The 19,798-nt window shown below is 40.2% G+C and overlaps 1 protein-coding gene across 1 annotated transcript in view; it reads left to right on the top strand.

Annotated features, from left to right (window-relative positions):
• LOC126428121 (uncharacterized) overlaps positions 1–19,798 on the top strand; it is a 72,759-nt gene that overhangs the window by 23,238 nt on the left and 29,723 nt on the right. Inside the window, exon 2 of the mRNA XM_050090027.1 lies at positions 12,568–12,644. Coding sequence (XP_049945984.1) covers positions 12,573–12,644 — 72 coding nt within the window. The 5' untranslated portion in view covers positions 12,568–12,572. The remainder of the gene's footprint in view (positions 1–12,567; positions 12,645–19,798) is intronic.

Raw genomic sequence — 19,798 nt, 5'->3', positions numbered from 1 at the left:
AGGAATTGATCATCTCATCTCCCAGTGGGGTAAATATCTTAATGCTAGTGGTGATTACTTTTGAATGGAACATTCCATGGACCTGTTATGGTGGGTGTTCAGTTTTCATTTGACTGCTCATATAATGTAGCTGCTTTCACACATGGTCCTGCCTGTGACAACTGTGGCAGGCAGTGCAGGGTGCACATTTATCAACCACAAAGGAATAATCCATGAGGTGGAGGATTGGGAGTAGGATAAGACTGCATTTTATTGGCAGGACACTTGGAAAATGTAACAGATCTACTAAGGAGACTTCCTACACTACACTTGTCCATCCTTTTTTAGAATACTTCTGCATGGTATGGGATCCTTACCAGACAGGATGACAGAGTACATCAAAAAAGTTCAAAGAAGGGCGAAATAGGGGAGATGGCGTCACTGAAATGACACAGGGTTTGGGATGGACATCTTTAAAATAAAGGAATTTTTCACTGTGGAGGAATCTTCTCACAAAATTCAAGTGACCAACTTTCTCCTCCAAATGCAAAAATATATCGTTTAAACTGACATACATAGGGAGAAATGATCACCATGATAAAATATGGGAAATCAGAGCTCGTACAGAAAGATATAAGTATTTGTTCTTTTTGCGTGCTATATGAGATTGGAATAATAGGGAATTGTGAAGATGGTTCAATGAAAACTCTGCCAGGCACTTAAATGTGATTCACAGAGTATCCTTGTAGATGCTGATTTAGATGGGGTGGATAAGGATATTCCATACGTTGGGTGGGTGACAAAACCCTAATTTGGGTGATGTGGGTAGGAATTTGAGCAGGATATCCCTAATCTCAGGGCAGGATAAGTTGTCTTACTTGAACTTGATTACCTTAGTTGAACTTGACTTGCTTTATTGCTGCCATTTGATCATCACAGTCAGATAAATCTTTTAATATGTGGCTCAAATCTATTTTGTGGACCACTATTGTATACAGAAATAAATTATCAGTTGCTGTTCTTTTCTTGTTGGAACTATTAGTGTGGGGTTCAGGCGAAAGTGGGACATCAGTTACTATATAGGCCCCCAGTTAGAACCACCGATGATGAAATTAGTGTTGAAATCTCTGGATATGATCTCTTCTTACTTATTTCTACTACGTCTTATTACTATCATTTTTAAATTTTAATGAAGTTCAATATGACAGCTTAAGAATGCCAGCTTCAGAAAAATAACTAAACAATGATGGGTGCAGTATGAAGTGAAAATGGATCTAATGGATATATGAAAATTCAACTTCAAAATGAAAATTCAAGTAAAATTAATTTACACAATTATAAGGTGCCAGTCTTCACACCCTATCAAAATATAGCCCCTAACTTACTCAATATTGCCAAAAACTTTTAACACAATAACACTTCCTTGTAGATAACAGTGCCATGTAAAAAAGGTATGACATTAAAATTAACAACTGCTAAGTCATTAACATATAACACAAGTAATGATTGCCTTACCACTGTTCCGTGGGGCTCGTCTCAAATTACTTCTGTGCACGGGGCTGTACATCGAAAGGCCAATGCTTCACAACTGCTTGCTTAATTGTGTGTCGGTCCTCCGCAATACATCAGAGTGTCTGCACAGCACAGATTTGACACATCCTCAGTTTGTTTATGAGGATATGTGGCATTGTATGACTATGCACAGATCACACAATTCTGTATTGTGGGCCAGTGGGTCACAGATGCAGAGATGGTACTTGGTGTCATCTCAGATGTGCTCTACTGGGTCCAGATCAGGTGAACTTGGTGCCCAAGAAATCAATTTACCTTCAATAACCTGTTCTGCGAACCACTGTAGCACAATTATGGTGTTATGAAATGGCCAGTTATTCTGTTAGCAAATACCATTGTCTTTGAGGGAGACAACAAGGGTGGAGAGATTAAGATGGCCTGCAATAATGTTCACGTAGTTCACAGGTGTCACATTGCCACAAGTCCCACGTAAGCCCAGGTGAATGCCCCCATGGCAAAATACTGCTACCATCAGCCTGTAGCTGTGACACAGTGTGTTTTGAGCAGTCATTTGCCTGGATGATAGCGCATCCAAATGTGGCCGTCAAATTTGTGTAGCAAGAAACATATTCATATGATAAGGTGACATCTTTCCACTGATTCAAGGTCCAATCACAATGATCCCAGGCCCACTGCAATCATAACTGACAATGCTATTTGACAATGATACCTGACAATCATACCTGTACCAGAGGTACTGTCTCCCTTGCAGTAAGTACAGGATCTGTGATTTCTCATCCAGTTGACTGCAAGTAGCATGTCAATGGTAGGTCTAACTATCCTGTACAGGGTGTATGAGGACCAGGGAGGATTCAGGGTGATGTACTGATCCCCCTAATCGACAAGTTTCAGGTCTGTCTCTCACTAAAACTGAAATTGAGCCCGTGGAACTTGCTTTAACTGTTTTGGAGGAACCTGTTTTGTCCAGTGTCAGAAGGAGACAAATGCAACAAGGCAGGCGTCTATTAATTGTCGGCAGTTCAAACATATGCTGAAAGACGAAAGGCTATGCCAGCAGTCATTGAGGGAACAGCGGCTGGGAGAGAAGGTTGAGAAGACACCCTTGCGTGTAGAGTTTCAATGAAGCTCACAATATGCAGCATTGTCCCCAGAACTGATCATGGCTCTTTGGTTCTGAGTTGAGTGTAATGCCTGCTTGACTATGCAGCAGAGGCTTTGAAAGTTCTTGACAAGCTAGTCTGTAACTTCCTCGACTTCCACCATAGGGTTGACAATTGTATGGTCCACATAAATGGTGTAGGTGTGCACTACACATGAGAGGCTGCTGCTTAGGTAGCTAACTGTGTGTGGAACGCACACAGGGGTTGTTTTAGAGTAGGCAACTCTCCATCCAATCCAGATAATGACAGCTGTATGAATCCTAGAAGTAACAGTGTAAGATCAAAAGAAATGCCTCCCACAGGTGAGAGAACTAAAATTGTAATGGTAAATTGTTGAATCATTCGCAACAAACTGACAGAGTTTGAAGTGCTCATGAAAAGCACTGAATCTCACATAATACTAGGTACAGAAAGCTGACTGAAACCTAAAATTTATAGAAGTGAGATCTTTGGGGAAAATTTAAGTGTACAGGGTGAGTACAATTAAAGTTAAACTTTCAAACACTGTAGAAATAACACCAGTGGTCAGAATGATGTCAAATTGCAATGGAATATTATTGGAGAAGAGGGAAAATGTATGGCAGAAGAAAAAAATAGTATTAAAATTGATCAATAGATGGAGCTGTATGTGTCAGAATATGTAAATGAAAACACCTGTCATGTGCATGACCCATTGAAGTTGGTATAAACATGCCAGGTACACTGCTTTTTCTCCTTTTGTGCCAGCAACGTTCACCATGACTGTCTCAATGCAGGATCGTATCCTGCTTGTAAAGTTGTATTACAAAAATGATGACTGTGCACACATTGCTCTGCAGAAGTTCCAGACATTGAAGGGTTTGAAAAAGGTGTTTGTCTAATGACTGCCGTGGGTCTGGAGAAAATAATTTGGAAATTCAAAAAGAAGCATTCTTTTGGTGTGCAACCTGGTAGAGGGAGGAAATGAATTGACTCGATGTCAGTGAAAGCAATAGCCACAGCAATGCAGGAGATGGCAAGTGGTGGTGTGCAAACATGTAGTGCACAGAGAATTGCCTAAACATTGGACATACCCATGAGCACAGTGAGTAAAATTCTAAGAAACATTCTTCTTTGCTATCCATTCAAAATTACCCATGTGCACAAGTTGCTTCCTGTTGACCTGCCAGCAAGAGAGACCTTTTCTTTAGAATTTCTTGCTTGCATGGAAGTGGATAATGATTGGCTGTGGAAGATTTTTTGGACAGACGAAGCCCACTTCCATCTGACAGGATATGTCAATATACAGAATTGATGATTATGCACAGTGGAAAATCCACACGCAAATGAACCAATACCACTTCATCCTGAAATGGTCGCTTTGTGGGTTTATGGCATCATTTATCATAGGGCTATATTTTCTTGAAGAGACAGGTGCTTCTGTTCCTGTTATTTGTACCATCACTGGTAAGCACTATGAATGTCTTTTGCGCAACCATGTCATTCCAGCTCTCCAACAGCATGGATGTGCAGATGGGATCATTTTTATGCAAGATGGGACACCTCTGCACATTGAAAATCCAGTTAAGCAGCTGCTGAAGCGCCATTTCGGAAATGCTAGAATTATCAGCTACCATTTCCCTACAGTCTGGCTGTCCCGATCAGCTGATCTTAATCCGTGTGACTTCTGGCTGTGGGGCTATCTGAAAGATGTTGTGTTCAGTGTTCCAGCTCCAAACTTGGCTGCACTGAAGGCATGCATTGTGCACCCCGTAAACACTTTGATCAGTTGTGGAACATGCTGTTTCTCGATTTCAACTTGTTGCAGAAAATGGTGGACAGCATACTGAACGTGTTTAGTGCCAGTCACACAGAAACTAATAATCTGATTTGATTTTGAGTGATGCTTTTTATGCAGTTTTTGGCCTCATGACAATTAAAGCCCAGTGTGATTGAAGCTATTTATGTGGTTTTTGGCCTCAGGACAATTAAAAGAGCAGTCTAAGGCGCTGCAGTCATGGACTGTGCGGCTGATTCCAGCGTAGGCTCGAGTGCTCCCTCGGGCACTCCTACATATGGTAACTATTTATTTTTCTTCTGCCATGCATTTTCCCCCTTTTCTGATAATATTCCATTGCAATTTGATGTCGTTCTGACCAGTGGTGTTATTTCTACAGCGGTTTGAAAGTTTTACTTTGATTATAAACACACTGTATACTGAAAGGATGGGCAATTGGGAAATGGAGGTGGTGCATTTGTCACAGTAGACAAGAAACTCAAATCCACTAAGGTAGAAATTGTAGTTGCATGTGAGATTGTTTGGGCAAGACTCAGGTGTGGCATAAAATGACAATTGGATCCATCTATCACATACCAGACTCATCTCCTGATGTAACTGAAAACTTTAGAGAAAATCTCAATTCACTTGTACATAAGTTCCCCAATCATATTATAACCATCAGTGGAGACTTTAATCATCCAACAGTTAATTAAGTAAATTAATGTTTTTTTAGTGGTGGGCATGATAAGACATCCTGTGAAACTTAACTAAATGCCTTCTCTGAAAACTACCTAGAACAGATAGTTAGGAACCCCACTCTTAATGTAAATATATTGGATCTAATGGTAACAAACAGACTGGAGCTCCTTGAGGATGTTCGCACTGAAACTGGTATCAGTGATCATGATGTGGTTGTGGCAACAATGACTACTAAAGTACAAAGGACAACTAAAACAAGCAGAAAGATACACATGTTCAGTAAATTAGATAAAAATCAGTAGTGTCATGTCTCAATGAGGAACTTGAAACTTTCAGCAGATGGTGGGAGCATGAAGGAGAATTCCACCTCAAGTTTAAAAGAAAAATTCATAATGGAAGGGAAACTCCATTATATACAGTCACTGTAAAAAAAACTTCTAAAGAAACAGAGATTACTGTATAATAGGTATAAAGCAAAGTGTACAGCTATAGATAGAGAGAATGAAACACATTTGGCTGTCAAGAGAGGATTGTGTGATGCCTTCAATGACTATTGTGGCAGAATATTGTCAAGTGATTCACAGAACACAAAGAAATTCTGATTGCATGTAAAGACTGTTAGTGGCACCAAAGTTAGTATCCAGTCCCTAGTGAATGAGAATGGAACTGAAACAGAGGGTTACAAAGCAAAAGCTGAAATGCGCAACTCCATTTTCAAATGTTCCTTTGCAAAGGAAAATCCATGAGAACTGCCCCAGTTTAATCCCTGTACAACTTAAAAGATGAATGAAATATGTACTAGTGTCAATGGTGTTGAGTAACAACTGAAATTGTTAAAACTGAACAAAGCTCCAGAGCCCAATGGAATCCCTGTCACAGTACATACTGATTTTTTGGCTGAGTTAGCTCCTCTTCTAATTATAATCAACTGTAGATTCCTCAAACAAAAAACTGTGCCCAGTTCTTGGAAAAAGGCACAAGTCACACCTGTCTACAAGAAGGTTAGTAGAAGTGATCCAGAAAACTACCGTCCAATATACTTGACATCAATTTATTGTAGCATCTTCGAACATATTCTGAACTCAAAGACAATGAGATATCTTGAAAGAAATGACATCCTCAATTGATGATGTAAAGTGCAACTCACTCTTTTTTCACATGCCATACTGAAAGCTTTGGATCAAGGCAATCAGGTAGATGCTGTATTTCCTGATTTCCGAAAAGCATTTGACTCAGAACCAACCTACACTTATTGTCAAAAGAATGATCATATGAGCTGTCAAGTGAAATTTGTGACTGTAATGAGGACTTTTTGGTAGGGCAGATGCAGCATGTTATCTCGGATGGAGAGTCATCGTCAGATGTAGAAGTAACTTTGGATGTGTCCCAGGGAAGAGTGTTGTGACCCTTGCTATGTTATATATTAATGACCTTGCAGATAATATTAATAGTAAAATCAGGCATTCTGCAGATGATGCAGTTATCTATAATGAAGTACTATCTGAAAGAAACTGCATAAATATTCAGTCAGATATTGATAAGATTTCAAAGTGGTGCAGAGATTGATAACTTGTTTTAATGTTCAGAAATGTAAAATTTTGCACTCAACAAAATGAAAAAAACATAGTATCCTATGATTACAATATCATTGAGTCACTGTTGAAATTGTCCAACTCATACAAATACCTGAGTGTAACGCTTTGTAAGGATATGAAATGGAATGATCACATAGGTTCAGTCATGGGTAAAGCAGGTGGTAGACTTCACTTTATTGGTATTATACTGGGGAAGTGCAATCAATATGCAAATGAGATTGCTTACAAATCACTTGTGTGAATGGTTCTAGAATATTGCTCAACTGTGTGGGACCCGTTCCAAATAGGACTAGTAATACATATCTCACGAAATTCCAATAACCAACTTTCTCCTCTGAATGCGAAAATATTTTGTTGACACCAACCTACACAGGGCGGAATGATCACCATGATAAAATAAGGGAAATCAGAGCTCATACGGAAAGATATAGGTGTTCATTCTTTCTGTGCGCTATATGAGATTGGAATAATAGAGAATTGTAAAGGTGGTTCGATGAACCTTCTGCCAGGCACTTAAATGTGATTTGCAGAGAATCCATGTAGATGTAGATACAGAGAAGGGCAGCATGAATGCCCACAGGTTAGCTTAATCCGTGAGAGAGTGTCACAGAGATGCTGAAGCAACTGAACTGGAAGACTCATGAAGATAGACGTAAACTATCCTGAGAAAGTCTATTAACAAAGTTTCAAGAACTGGTTTTGAATGATTACCCTAGGATTATCCTACAACCTCCTACATATTGCTCACATAAGGATCGTGAGTATAAGGTTAGAATAATTACTGCAAACACAGAGGCATCAAACAATCATTCTTCCTGTGCACCATACATGAATGGAAAAGGAAAAAACCCTAATAATTGATACAATGAGATGTAGCCTCTGCCATGAATCTCACAGTGGTCTTCAGAGTATAGATGTAGATTTGGATGTAGGTGCTCTTGGGTTAACATAGGAACATGTAGTGTGGAACTGCCCACTCGACAGTGGGTGCTGGATATTATACTCTGGAACACTTATACCTGCACAAGTAATGTACTCTGCATCCACCCTTCCACAGACTGCTGCCTATCGTGCTTCGCAGGGTGGATATTCCTCCAACCTCCATGTTCTGTGGCAAGGCGTGGATGTCTGACAGCTTGTCACCTACTCACAGTTTCATGGTCCCTCGAGCACTTCCCACAGATGCTCGTGACAGTAGGACACAAACACTTGATCACCTCTGCCATTTCCCAGATGATCACTCCCAGGTGCTGCACCATAACAACGTGATCTTCATCAAACAGAGCACATTGGAAAAAGACTGCTATATATTATCACATACCAAAATAACAAGGATAGGTCCCCAACAGTGAGACTGACTTTTGGAAACCACCTATGTGGTATTGTAGGTTAAGGTCCCAGGTATCACACACTGCAGCCATTCACCCTGGTGGGCCCATGTTTGTGAGTAATTGATGAAAAAATTTCAGAATTTTGCTTGAAACTCAGAAGCATTAAAAAAGTATCGCCTTACTGTTTGTGCGGTGCAATGGATAGGGTAAGGCCTTGATGTGCAGAAGGTTGTGCATTTGCATCTCGGCTGGTACTTCAATTTTGTTACCTTTAAATCTTTATGGAAATGACTTTGATCATTATTTTTATTCAGTTAATTGGTTTAAATGTAATTTTTTATTTCTGCACTTTTGCCACGTCATTTTAATTATCTTATGAACCTTAACTTTTTCATTTGTTCTTATTTTTTTCTTTGTATCATCCTTTTCCATTCAGGACTTTTTGTGAATGACAGTTTAATTACATTTATCTTTTATAATATTTAAGTACTTGAAAAAGCCAAACAGTTAGGTAAGAAACAAAATATGACAAAATCTCTCAATACTGACTGTGCAATGGTGTCAAAAATGTATTTTTCGTTACAAGATGTGCATTTTTTTTATCATCATACAAACATTTAAAACAAAGACTAAATTACTGCTGCACTGTGAATGACATAACACAGATGAAAGTTTAACCGAAAGAAGGGATTGTAAATAAAATTAAATTCAAGCAAAGTGAGGAATATAAATAGTGAATGCAACAACATGGGTGAAGAAACAGGATGACAAAACTAAAGAAATTAAATCTAAATCAATATCTAAAGTTAGTTAAATTCACATTAAGAAAGATTTCAAGTCATTAAAGTTATAGGGAGAAAAAAGGTGATACAATGATTAACATCATGTGACATAGGATTAGCAATAAAAAATTGTATTTAAACCAAAGAACTGAATAAAAATAATAATCAGAGCAATTTCAATAAAGATTTGAAGATGAAAAGATTGAAGTATCTGGCAAGATTTGAACCTGACTTTCTGCATGTGAAGGACTTACCCTATCCATTACATCATGCAAACAGTCAATACAATGATACTTTTTAATGCTACTGTCCATCATGCAAAATACCAATTTTTTTTCCCAGATACTTGTGAATGAGGGCCCATCAGGTTGACTGGCTGCAGAGTGTGATACGTGGGCTCTTAGCCTGTCACCATACAGATGGTTTCAAAAAGTCAATCTCACCGACTGGCATCTCTCCTTTTAAGCCCTTCACCAGATGCTGACAAAACACACATGCATTCATACATGCATAAGTCACACACACATGGACACTGTCATCTGTATCCTGTAAGTCCCAATCTGTGTGGAGGATGGCAGTGGTGGCCAATTCCTCCACATCCGGGCCATATCATCACTACAATGCTTTGATTCACCGTTCACCTCTGCTCTGCTATACAGGGTGTAAACCCCGATAACTGTTACAACATGCCACAGAGGTGTGGAGGACGTTAAGATGAACAAGCTTTATTTATTTATTTATTTATTTAGATTTTTTTTTGTGGAGCCATCAATATGATGGCTTTTGCAAATATCAAGAACAGTTACAATCATAAAATGCATTTTGATCTTAGCCTTACAGGTAGTAATTAAACAGTAAATTGATGCTTGCCAAAATACATTACATCATACACAGCAGGTTATTTTTTTATACATTACTTTACAGCTCTTAAACTTAACCGTTTAAAATTTGTTGAGTGAATAGAGAAACTTCTCAATTAAGAATTCTTTTAGTTTTGATTTTAATTGATTTTTATTACTGTTTTTCCCATGTCCATTAGTATATGGGCTCTGGTCTCTCATTTTTAATCTTATTCTTTGTCAGTAGTAATTCTCTTTGGAACTGGTGTTGTGGTCATGTATAGCACTACATTTAGTTACTTCAGTTTTCTGTGAGACAAAAAAGTAATTAATTTATAAAGATAAAAAGAGTGTATAGTGAAGTACTTGTGTTGTCCGAAAACATCACGGCAAGAGTCTTTATAGCCTAGTCCACATATAATCCTTAACCCTATTTCTTGTTGAAGTGTTGGCAGAAGAGCCAACACCGTGTTGCTAGAGGAGGCCGAAATGCACGCTTTTAAGCTCACGCAGATTGGCGTGAGGTCTGGAACAAGATAAAGTAATTATCCTATAAAGAAAAGAACATAGTTCTTGGAATACTTAACTTTAATCCACAATTGGAGAACATCGGTCTGACGGTACAGGCATCACAAGTTAAATATCTATTGATAATGGCGCCTTGCTAGGTCATAGCAAATGACGTAGCTGAAGGCTATGCTAACTATCGTCTCGGCAAATGAGAGCGTATTTGTCAGTGAACCTTTCCTAGCAAAGTCGGCTGTACAACTGGGCGAGTGCTACGAAGTCTCTCTAGACCTGCCGTGTGGTGGCGCTTGGTCTCCAATCACTGACAGTGGCGACACGCGGGTCTGACATATACTAATGGACCGCGGCCGATTTAAAGGCTACCACCTAGCAAGTGTGGTGTCTGGCAGTGACACCACACTTGTAGCAATAGTACTCTGTTAAGGTGAATGTCTGCAGCACAACCCCATATTTATATACAGTAGCTAAGATGGCGATAGACTGACCCATATACACAGTTTTAAGCGCGTGAGTGGGCACCATTGTGGACAGTTGGCTAAGAAGATACAGCCCATTGCTGACTTTTTTACATACAGCGTTAATGTGGCTAAGCCACTGCAGGTTTGGGTCCAGATGGACCCCTAGAAATTTACACCCGTTTGCTTCCTCTGCCACCTTAAATATTGTAACACTTGCCAATAGTGATCTGAGTAAAGAAAATCAACAGTTTGAAAGTTAACACTGTCTTTTATATTTTTGTTGACTATTACATAATCTATTGTACTGGAGATTGACTCTGTTACTCTAGTGTCAGAGTTCACTATATTTGTGATATTATATGAGTTTAATATATCTGTTATTTTCAAATAGGTTATAATACAGGAGTTTGCATCAATATTTAAGTCTCCAACTATGCTAAGGTCAGTGGGGCCTGCTTGTCTAATTTCCCTGTTAAGTCTATCAAGATAGTACAACACATCTGTATTTGGTGGGCGGTACATACTAATAACTTTATGTTTGGCTAACCTGCTTGAATGAGTGTTTATGTGGACAACACCAGCCATTTCAATTGTTTCTTCTTTGCAGTATTGTTCAACAAATGAAACTTTCTTAAATGTAAGATGTTCATTTACAAATATTGCCAGCCCACCCCCTTTGTGTTGTTGCCTGCAGTAGCTATCTGCTAGCACATAACCTTCTAATTTGTAATACTCAATTTCATTGTCTTTTAATCCATGTTCTGTCATTACTAACAAGTGTGGTGAATTCTCATCCACAAATACTTGCAGCAAATTGAGTTTATTCCTGAGATACTGCACATTTAGATGCATTATCCTAAAGGGCACTGATATTTTACAACACTTTGTGACAAGATATTCTGAATCAGTCGAATTATTACACAAGTCTTTAACACTGCACTGTAATGACAATTTACCACTTCCAAGATGATTTCTTCAGCATGTGAACAGGGTTCTTTCCAACCCAAGGGATTGCCGACCTTCGTTGAAGGCTTTTACCCAATGTGCCATTGTTCTGTATGGCAACACTGATTCCTCACATGTCTCTTGAAGACCTTGATGACACTGTCATGCTGTATGAACTCTGGCACATTCAATCTTGATCCTGTTTCAAAAACATAGTGACATCATTACGTTAGACCGCTCTCTCACAAGTTATTGTTTTTCCCTTGATTGTGCGCACACTGGTGACATGGGACAGGCGAGTCCATTTGCTTGGAGGTAAGGTAGGTATGTCAGCAATGTGTGCTATCAGCGACAATAGTAGATTCCATTGCATAGTGTCTTCATAGCAGTGTTGCCACTATTTAAGTTCCAACCTACGTAATGTTGAAGAAGGCCTTGTTGGCTGTTCACTGCATCTACTGTGTTTTTATGTTGTTTGAAACCACACTGACTCTTTAGAATAATAGAATATTTTGCAATGATTTTCTGGATTTGGGCAATAGCAACTTTTTCAAATACTTTGGGTATTACTGGGAGAACTGAGATAGGATAATAACTTTCCATGGTCTCTCTTGATCCCTTTTTGAAAAGTGGTGTGACTGCAGCATATTTCAGTATATCTGGGAAGCACCCCTCTTCAAAACATTGATTCATTATTTGAGCTAGTGGGTTTGCAATTTTTTGTGTACTGCTTTAATAATTTTAGTGGATATTCCATCCCAACCTTCAGAGTTTTTGTTTCTTTTAATGTTAGAATAGCATTTTCTTCATCCCTTAGGTGGGCAATGGCCATTATGTTGCAGCTCATCAGCGTTTCTCTGTCCAAAGTAATGTCCTACATTCTCTCTATTCACCTCAACTATCAAACCCTAACCCAACCTAACATAAACTGAGATACAGCTGTCAGTGTTTACCCTCTATCTGTGTGATACTGCCCACAGGTGCAATGCTGTACATGGAGGAGTGCGGGGCGTGCTCGCTGCCAGCGGCCGCCCAGACAGCAGGCGTCGTCTCCCTGGTGAGTGGGTACTTCTTTTACTGTGCCTGTTCTGATGTACCCTACTTCTTCAAAGCTTTACTAAAATGTTATGTTTTCAGGAAAAAATAATTTGGCAGGTATTTACTTGGCTACATAACCCAAAACTCATCACTCCAGTGAAGTGAACAGTTTTAGATTAACAATCAAAAGCTTCTTGTAATCATAGCTTACACATAACTCGGATGCAGGATTAACAGTGCCCAGATAATCATTTCTTAACAACCTGACCTACTTTTCTTGCAACATAATGTTAGTTGTGCATTATTACAATTAAGGTAATTATAAAAATTTATAATTTTTTATGAGTTTTAAAAATATGTTTTAGTACTCTTTCTCACCTCCTTTTGCAATTTGGTATCTGATATTATTCCCTGATCAAAGGGCTGTTTATCTTTTTTTATGTTCAAATTGGGCTCTGGTTTCATGATTATATATAGAACTTGCACTATTAGTGAAATACCTAATGACATTTTCCCTGATTTGCATAAAAGATTGGTATTAGTATAGTAGATGAACCCACTTGGTGCAGTAAGGATACCCAGCTTTTTAAGTAGTTCTTTACAATGAGACCTACTATATTTCTAGTTATTATTGTTAGGGAGCTTTTCCAAGTTAAAAAATTGTGTCAATTTTTGTGCCTGTTTGAAAAAGACAAAGTTGTCTTTAGCAAGGTTGCAATGTGAGAAGACTGCAGCAAAATGCAGAAAGACCTGCCAATGATCAACAACTAATGCAACCACTGACAGTTGACCGGGAATGTAGATAAATGTAACATTTTGCACATAAATGGGTGGAGAGATCCATCACTGTGGATTAGACTGTTGGTGATAAATAATTGGAAACAGTAACAACTGTAAAATATCTATACTTCAATTAGAATAATTTTGCAATTGACATTTTTGTGAGTCAGTGATAGGGAACAGCTGCATATCGACCATAGTTCTTTTTCAAGTGCCATATGCTCACCATGTCACCTATTTTGCAGGTGCTGGCAGAGCCTCATCAAATGTGGCTGGCTGTAAGCCAAAACACTGTCTCCTCCACTGCAGTCTGTCATTCAAAAAGTTATTTAATTGAAGTAAAGGAGTAACTGTCCAGAGTGGCCTCAAATAAAATGACCACATCAAGCTAACTGTAGAAAAAGAAGCAGCCTGGATTCATTGGAAGAATGTCTAAGAAATGTAACTCATCCATGAAAGATGTGGATTATGAAACACTAATTTGAAAGATTCTTGAGTATATCTCGTTCACTGGGACACTTACCAGGTTCAATTAATAGAACAGATAGAGAATGTGTGATGAAGAATGGTCTGTGCAATTTGTCACAGGTTCATTAAGAAAGTGCAAGTGAATTGCAGAAATGTGATCTCTCAGGATTTTGAGGGCAACTGATTAATAGGGCGTTTCCAGGTGTTCTGGCGAGTTGTCATTTCCATTTCCTGCACAATATTTTGACAACTGACCCATCCGTCTTCTTCAAGTGCTGAAATTTTTGCCGTTATGAGTACTGGATGCTTGGATTCCATACATACTCTAAACTAATGTCAGTCTCAAGCCACTATTTTGTTAGGGAGCTCAATGTCATGAGAGATCAGTCTTACGTATGGTGGATATTATCGAATCTGCGTATGTTGTCGAAAATCTCCTCTCCTTAGAGTGATGTAATGTGACACCTCAGGTTTTCTCAGCACGTTGTGAGGAACATTAGTGTCACAGATGACTAAAACAACTGAGTAAATCAGCTGTTAATGAGCACTGCCTAAAATGCAATTGTAAAATGAAATACAATGAAACCAGTATTGTGGTGCAAATGCCAAGTTTCTAGGACAACATCATTAAGGAATCTATGAAAATAAAGAAATTAGAAAAACTGGGTCAGAGTTCTCAGTTTAAATAATGCCAATTTAACTGAAAATGGAGTCACATGCTTCTTGACAGAGCATAGGGGAACAATGCGGGTGACCCGCACCACCATACTAGGCAAGGTCCTAATGGAGGTGGTTTGCTGTTGCCTTCCTCCGACCATAATGGGAATGAATGATGATGATGAGGATGACACAACAACATCCAGTCATCTCAGGGCAGGTGAAAATCCCTGACCCTGCCGGGAATCGAACCTGGGACCCCGTGCTCGGGAAGCAAGAATGTTACCGCGAGACCTCAGCTGCGAAATTAATTTAAATAATTTATTAAAATATTGCTGGCTATGGAATCCATCAGAGTTGGAAAACACAGAGGGAATTTGCATTTCACAGAATATCGCTGCAAACTCTGAAGAACGAAAGAGCATCAAAGGGCACAGAGGACACTGAGAATCAAACTTGGCTACAAACAGTGGTACAAGACTGACATTACTTCACACGGTAATTGGAGTCTAGGCAGTGAGTAGATATTGCAGTGAAGCATAGTAAGAAAATGGAAATGACAGCCTGGCAGAATACGTGGAAGCACATCACATCATTAGCTGCAGAGATGATCACAAGCTCCAGTGCCAGATGTTACGAGAGAGGTGTTATGCATTGTACAGAAGTTTACTGTTCTTAGAGTTCTTAGAGTCTATGATCTGAGAACATTTTACTTCTTTCCACATAAATCTCAGAAATGGTCATGTTGCAAAAATCAGAGATATTACAGTATGTATGGAGGTTTCCCAATAATATTTCTCCCCTCACACCATTCAGAAAAGGAACCCGAAAGTACTGACTGCTACATGCTGTAAGATGGCTTGTGGAGTGTACATTCAGATGTGTGCTGTGCCACACATTCTACAGTGTACACTACTGGCTATTAAAATTGCTACACCAAGAAGAAGTGCAGATGATAAACGGATATTCATCGGACAAATATATTATACTAGAACTGACATGAGATTACATTTTCATGCAGTTTGGGTGCATAGATCCTGAGAAATCAGTACCCAGAACAACCACCTCTGGCCGTAATAACAGCCTTGATACACCTGGGCATTGAGTCAAACAGAGATTGGATGGCGTGTACAGGTACAGCTGCCCATGCAGCTTCAACATGATACCACAGTTCATCAAGAGTAGCGACTGGCGTATTGTGACGAGCCAATTTTTCGGCCACTATTGACCAGACGTTTTCAATTGGTGAGATATCTGGATAATGTGCTGGCCAGGGCAGGACCTGCAAGATGTGGCCGTGCATTATCTTGCTGAAATGTAGGGTTTCGCAGGGATTGAATGAAGGGTAGAGCCACGGGTCGTAACACATCTGAAATGTAACGTCCACTGTTCAAAATGCCGTCAATGCGAAAAAGAGGTGACCGAGATGTGTAACCATACCATCACACCAGATGATATGCCAGTATGGCGATGACGAATTCACGCTTCCAATGTGTGTTCACCTCGATGTCGCCAAACACGGATGCGACCATCATGATGCTGTAAACAGAACCTGGATTCATCTGAAAAAATGACGTTTTGCGATTCGTGCACCCAGGTTCATCATTGAGTACACCATCGCAGGTGCTCCTGTCTGTGATGCAGCATCAAGGGTAACCGCAGCCATGGTCTCCGGGCTGTTAGTCCATGCTGCTGCAAATGTCGTCGAACTGTTCATGCAGATGGTTGTTGTTTTCCAAATGATGACTCAGGGATTGAGACGTGGCTGCACGATGCATTACAGCCATGTGGATAAGATGCCTGTCATCTCAGCTGCTAGTGATAGGAGGCCATTGGGATCCAGCACGGCATTCCATATTACCCTCCTGAACCCACCGATTCCATATTCTGCTAACAGTCATTGGATCTCAACCAACACGAGCAGCAATGTCACAATACGATAAACCACAATTGCGATAGGCTACAATCCAACCTTTATCAAAGTCGGAAACGTGATGGTATGCATTTCTTCTCCTTACACGAGGCATCACAACAACGTTTCACCAGGCAACGCCGGTCAACTGCTGTTTGTGTATGAGAAATCGGTTGGAAACTTTCCTCATGTCAGCACGTTGTAGGTGTCGCCACCTGCGCCAACCCTGTGTGAATGCTCTGAAAAGCTAATCATTTGCATATCACAGCAGCTTCTTCCTGTCAGTTAAATTTCACGTCTGTAACACGACATCTTCGTTGTGTAGCAATTTTGCAATTTTAATGGCCAGTAGTGTATTTATTCCTTAATGAAATTTGTCAGAAATAATATACCTAGTTTTTTTTTTTTTTTTTGTTGTTTTTTTTTTTTTGTTAACAGAATTAAAGGACTATTTTTTTTGAAACTCCTTAATTCCCACACATTGTCATGCTAAATATGAAATTTAGCTCAAAGGTGCATGCAGCCTTCTTCCACAATGGTGCAAAAGCCTTGTCACATTGCCCTTGGTCTCAACAACACTTCAAACAGCAAGGTGTCAACACATTGGAGAAAAAGCTACAGCTCAGAAGTTTGTGTAACCTGTAAGATGGGTTAATGATGTGGCACCAAATTTTACCACAATTCTGCCCAATGCCACTGTGGATGCGTCACATGATGAGAAGGTAATCACAGCCCTCTTACCTCCATTTCATCTCTGCGACAGAGATCAGAACTGCGATGCACCTCATTGAAATCACAGTTTTCTTATGAGTGTGGAAAACATTCTGGGCTCACCTCTGCTCAGAACTGGCTCAGAAACGCCTTTGGGGGGGGGGGGGGGGGGATGGTATTAAGAATCTCAGTGAAACCACTCGTTTCCCTGAGGCATCATTCCCACAAATTTTTTGGTCAAAAACAACAGTTCACAGTGTGATGAACGACAAGAAGATGTTCTTGACAACTGTGACACTGCTGACATCCTCAGATGTTTTGACCATTTTCTAAGGACACATTGGGAATGCATCCCCATTAAATGTGATCTGACCCTTTTGGAGTGGAACACGACTGTAATTTTTGCTCCTGCGCACAGGTTGGAGCCCTTTGGGATCATCCAACACCATTTGACGAGGTTTGAATGTGATCCAAAGCAGCAAAGGGTGCTTATGCTTCTGCGTGCCTTGTGTTTTGCAACCTCCTGCGGCATGATAATGGGAGGAGGAGGGGTGGGGGGTGGGAGGGGGGGGGGGGGGGGGGGGGTGGAACTCTGAACACCATTTGATGAAAGTTTGAACGCAGTTCAAAGCAGCTTATGCTTCTTCATTCGTGCTGTATTGTGTCCTCCTTTGACATGTGTGTGAATAAAATGGCAAAGGGTCCTTCCCAGGCTGCCCAGTTTGGCAAACCCCTCGGTGCCACCCGCCCACCTCTGTCAAGTACCTTAAAAATGTACCTATAGGGACAGGACCTCCGACAAGTGTGCCAGTCACCTGCAGTCAGGCTACGCTGCTGCTCGTGCACTTGATAGCAGGACATCCAGAATCTGCAAATGCCTAGGACTTCATCGTGGGTTCTGTCTGTACAGGTACATGTTTAAAATTCTCAGTGAAGTTGTGCAGGTGGCTTACAGCAACCCTTTGCCATTTTATTCACAGATGTGCCAATATCGTATCCTCCGTGATCACGCCATCGCGAGACAACAGGAAATATGAGCACTGAAAAAGCATAAGCTGCCTTTACTGTTTCATATCATGTTCAAATCTCACTGAATGGTTTTGAACAGTCCTTAGTGGTTCCAACATGGACACGGAAGCAAAAATTGTGGTCGCACTGCACTCCAAATTATGTTCGATAGGGTGCACCCTCACAATGTCCTTAGAGAAGGATTGAAACACCCGAGGGTGCCGGCAGTGTCAAGGGTTGTGATGAATGTCTTGCTGTTGCTCATCACAATGCGAATTGTCATTTTGACCACAAAATACGTGGGAATCAATGCACCAGATAATGGGGTATTTCATTGACACCCTTTATGCCACCACCTGTGGCCTGTTTGTGGCAACTATGAGCAGTGGTGTGTACGGAATGTTTTTATTGGCCACTCAGAGGAACACCGCACGGTTTCAAAACTAATTGTTGTAATTCTGACCTCCAATGCAGAGGCACTGAAAGAAGAGGTGAAATGCAGGTAAGAGGGGCTGTGCTGATGTTCCCATTGTGTGGCACATCCGTGGTGGCATTGGGCAGAATCGTGGTGAAATCTGGTGCCAATGTAGCATCATTAACTCACTTTACATGTCAGAAGAACTTCTGAGCTCGAACATGTCAACACCTCACCGTTCGAAGTGTCTTCGAGCCTGAGGGTGACGTCGCAGGATGCCACACATTTGCAACATTACAGAGGAAGGTTGCACAGACAGAGAGCTAAATTTCAAACTTAAGCACCGTAATGGGTGGAAATGTCGGTATTTCGAAAAAGTGATCCTTTAGTTCTGTTTCGCAATGTACATAAAGATTTTCAGTAAATTACTTTGGTCCAGAAATGTGTCTATTATTCAGGAACACACATTTTCAATAACTTACCAATTACCATAAAAGAGTTTAACTACACATGAAGTTCAGTTCCAGAGAATCTTACAGGATTTATTGGTGGCCAGCTCCTTCTAGCCCACTGACAAAATTCTTAGGAGAACTGATGTATGTACACTCATATATTATTAATAATATTGAGTAATGAGAATACATTTACATGTTTTGAAAAGTTTGGTATTGTGCCACAAACGAAAATGTGTTTAGTACACTGACAGAAAAAATATTGTAGCATACATGAGGCGTTGTGAGGCGTATGAAAGATGATGCCTTCTCAAATTTTGCATCAGTGGCATAAGAGTGGCGCTAGTAGTGCCACTATGAGGATGCAAATCAGGGTTGCACACTGAAACAGTTGTGAGTGTTAGTTACATTTGAGATTGGATGTGGTGCATTGATGTTAGTCAAGAATTCCTGTAAAGCAACAGACACCACTATCGACACCTCACTGACTTACAGTGAGGTCGTCTAACAGGGTTATAAGAAGCAATACTGCAGAAAGACTTGGCAGGAATGTAGCCACTGTACATGGCTGCTGGTAGCAGTGGTCATGGGAATGTGCAGTTGCAAGAAGACTGGGCTCTGGATGGCCACATGACGCTACCAAAAGGGAAGACCGTGGTGCTCGGTGTATGACTCGAGCACATCATACTGCATCTGCAGCAACAATCTGAGTAACAGTTGGCAGCACAGTGACCAATAAATTGTTACAAACTGGTTACTTTCAGGACAGT

This window comes from Schistocerca serialis, chromosome 12 (assembly GCF_023864345.2).
Source record: "Schistocerca serialis cubense isolate TAMUIC-IGC-003099 chromosome 12, iqSchSeri2.2, whole genome shotgun sequence".
Lineage (NCBI taxonomy): Eukaryota > Metazoa > Arthropoda > Insecta > Orthoptera > Acrididae > Schistocerca > Schistocerca serialis.
This window is presented reverse-complemented; position numbering and strand designations above follow the sequence as displayed.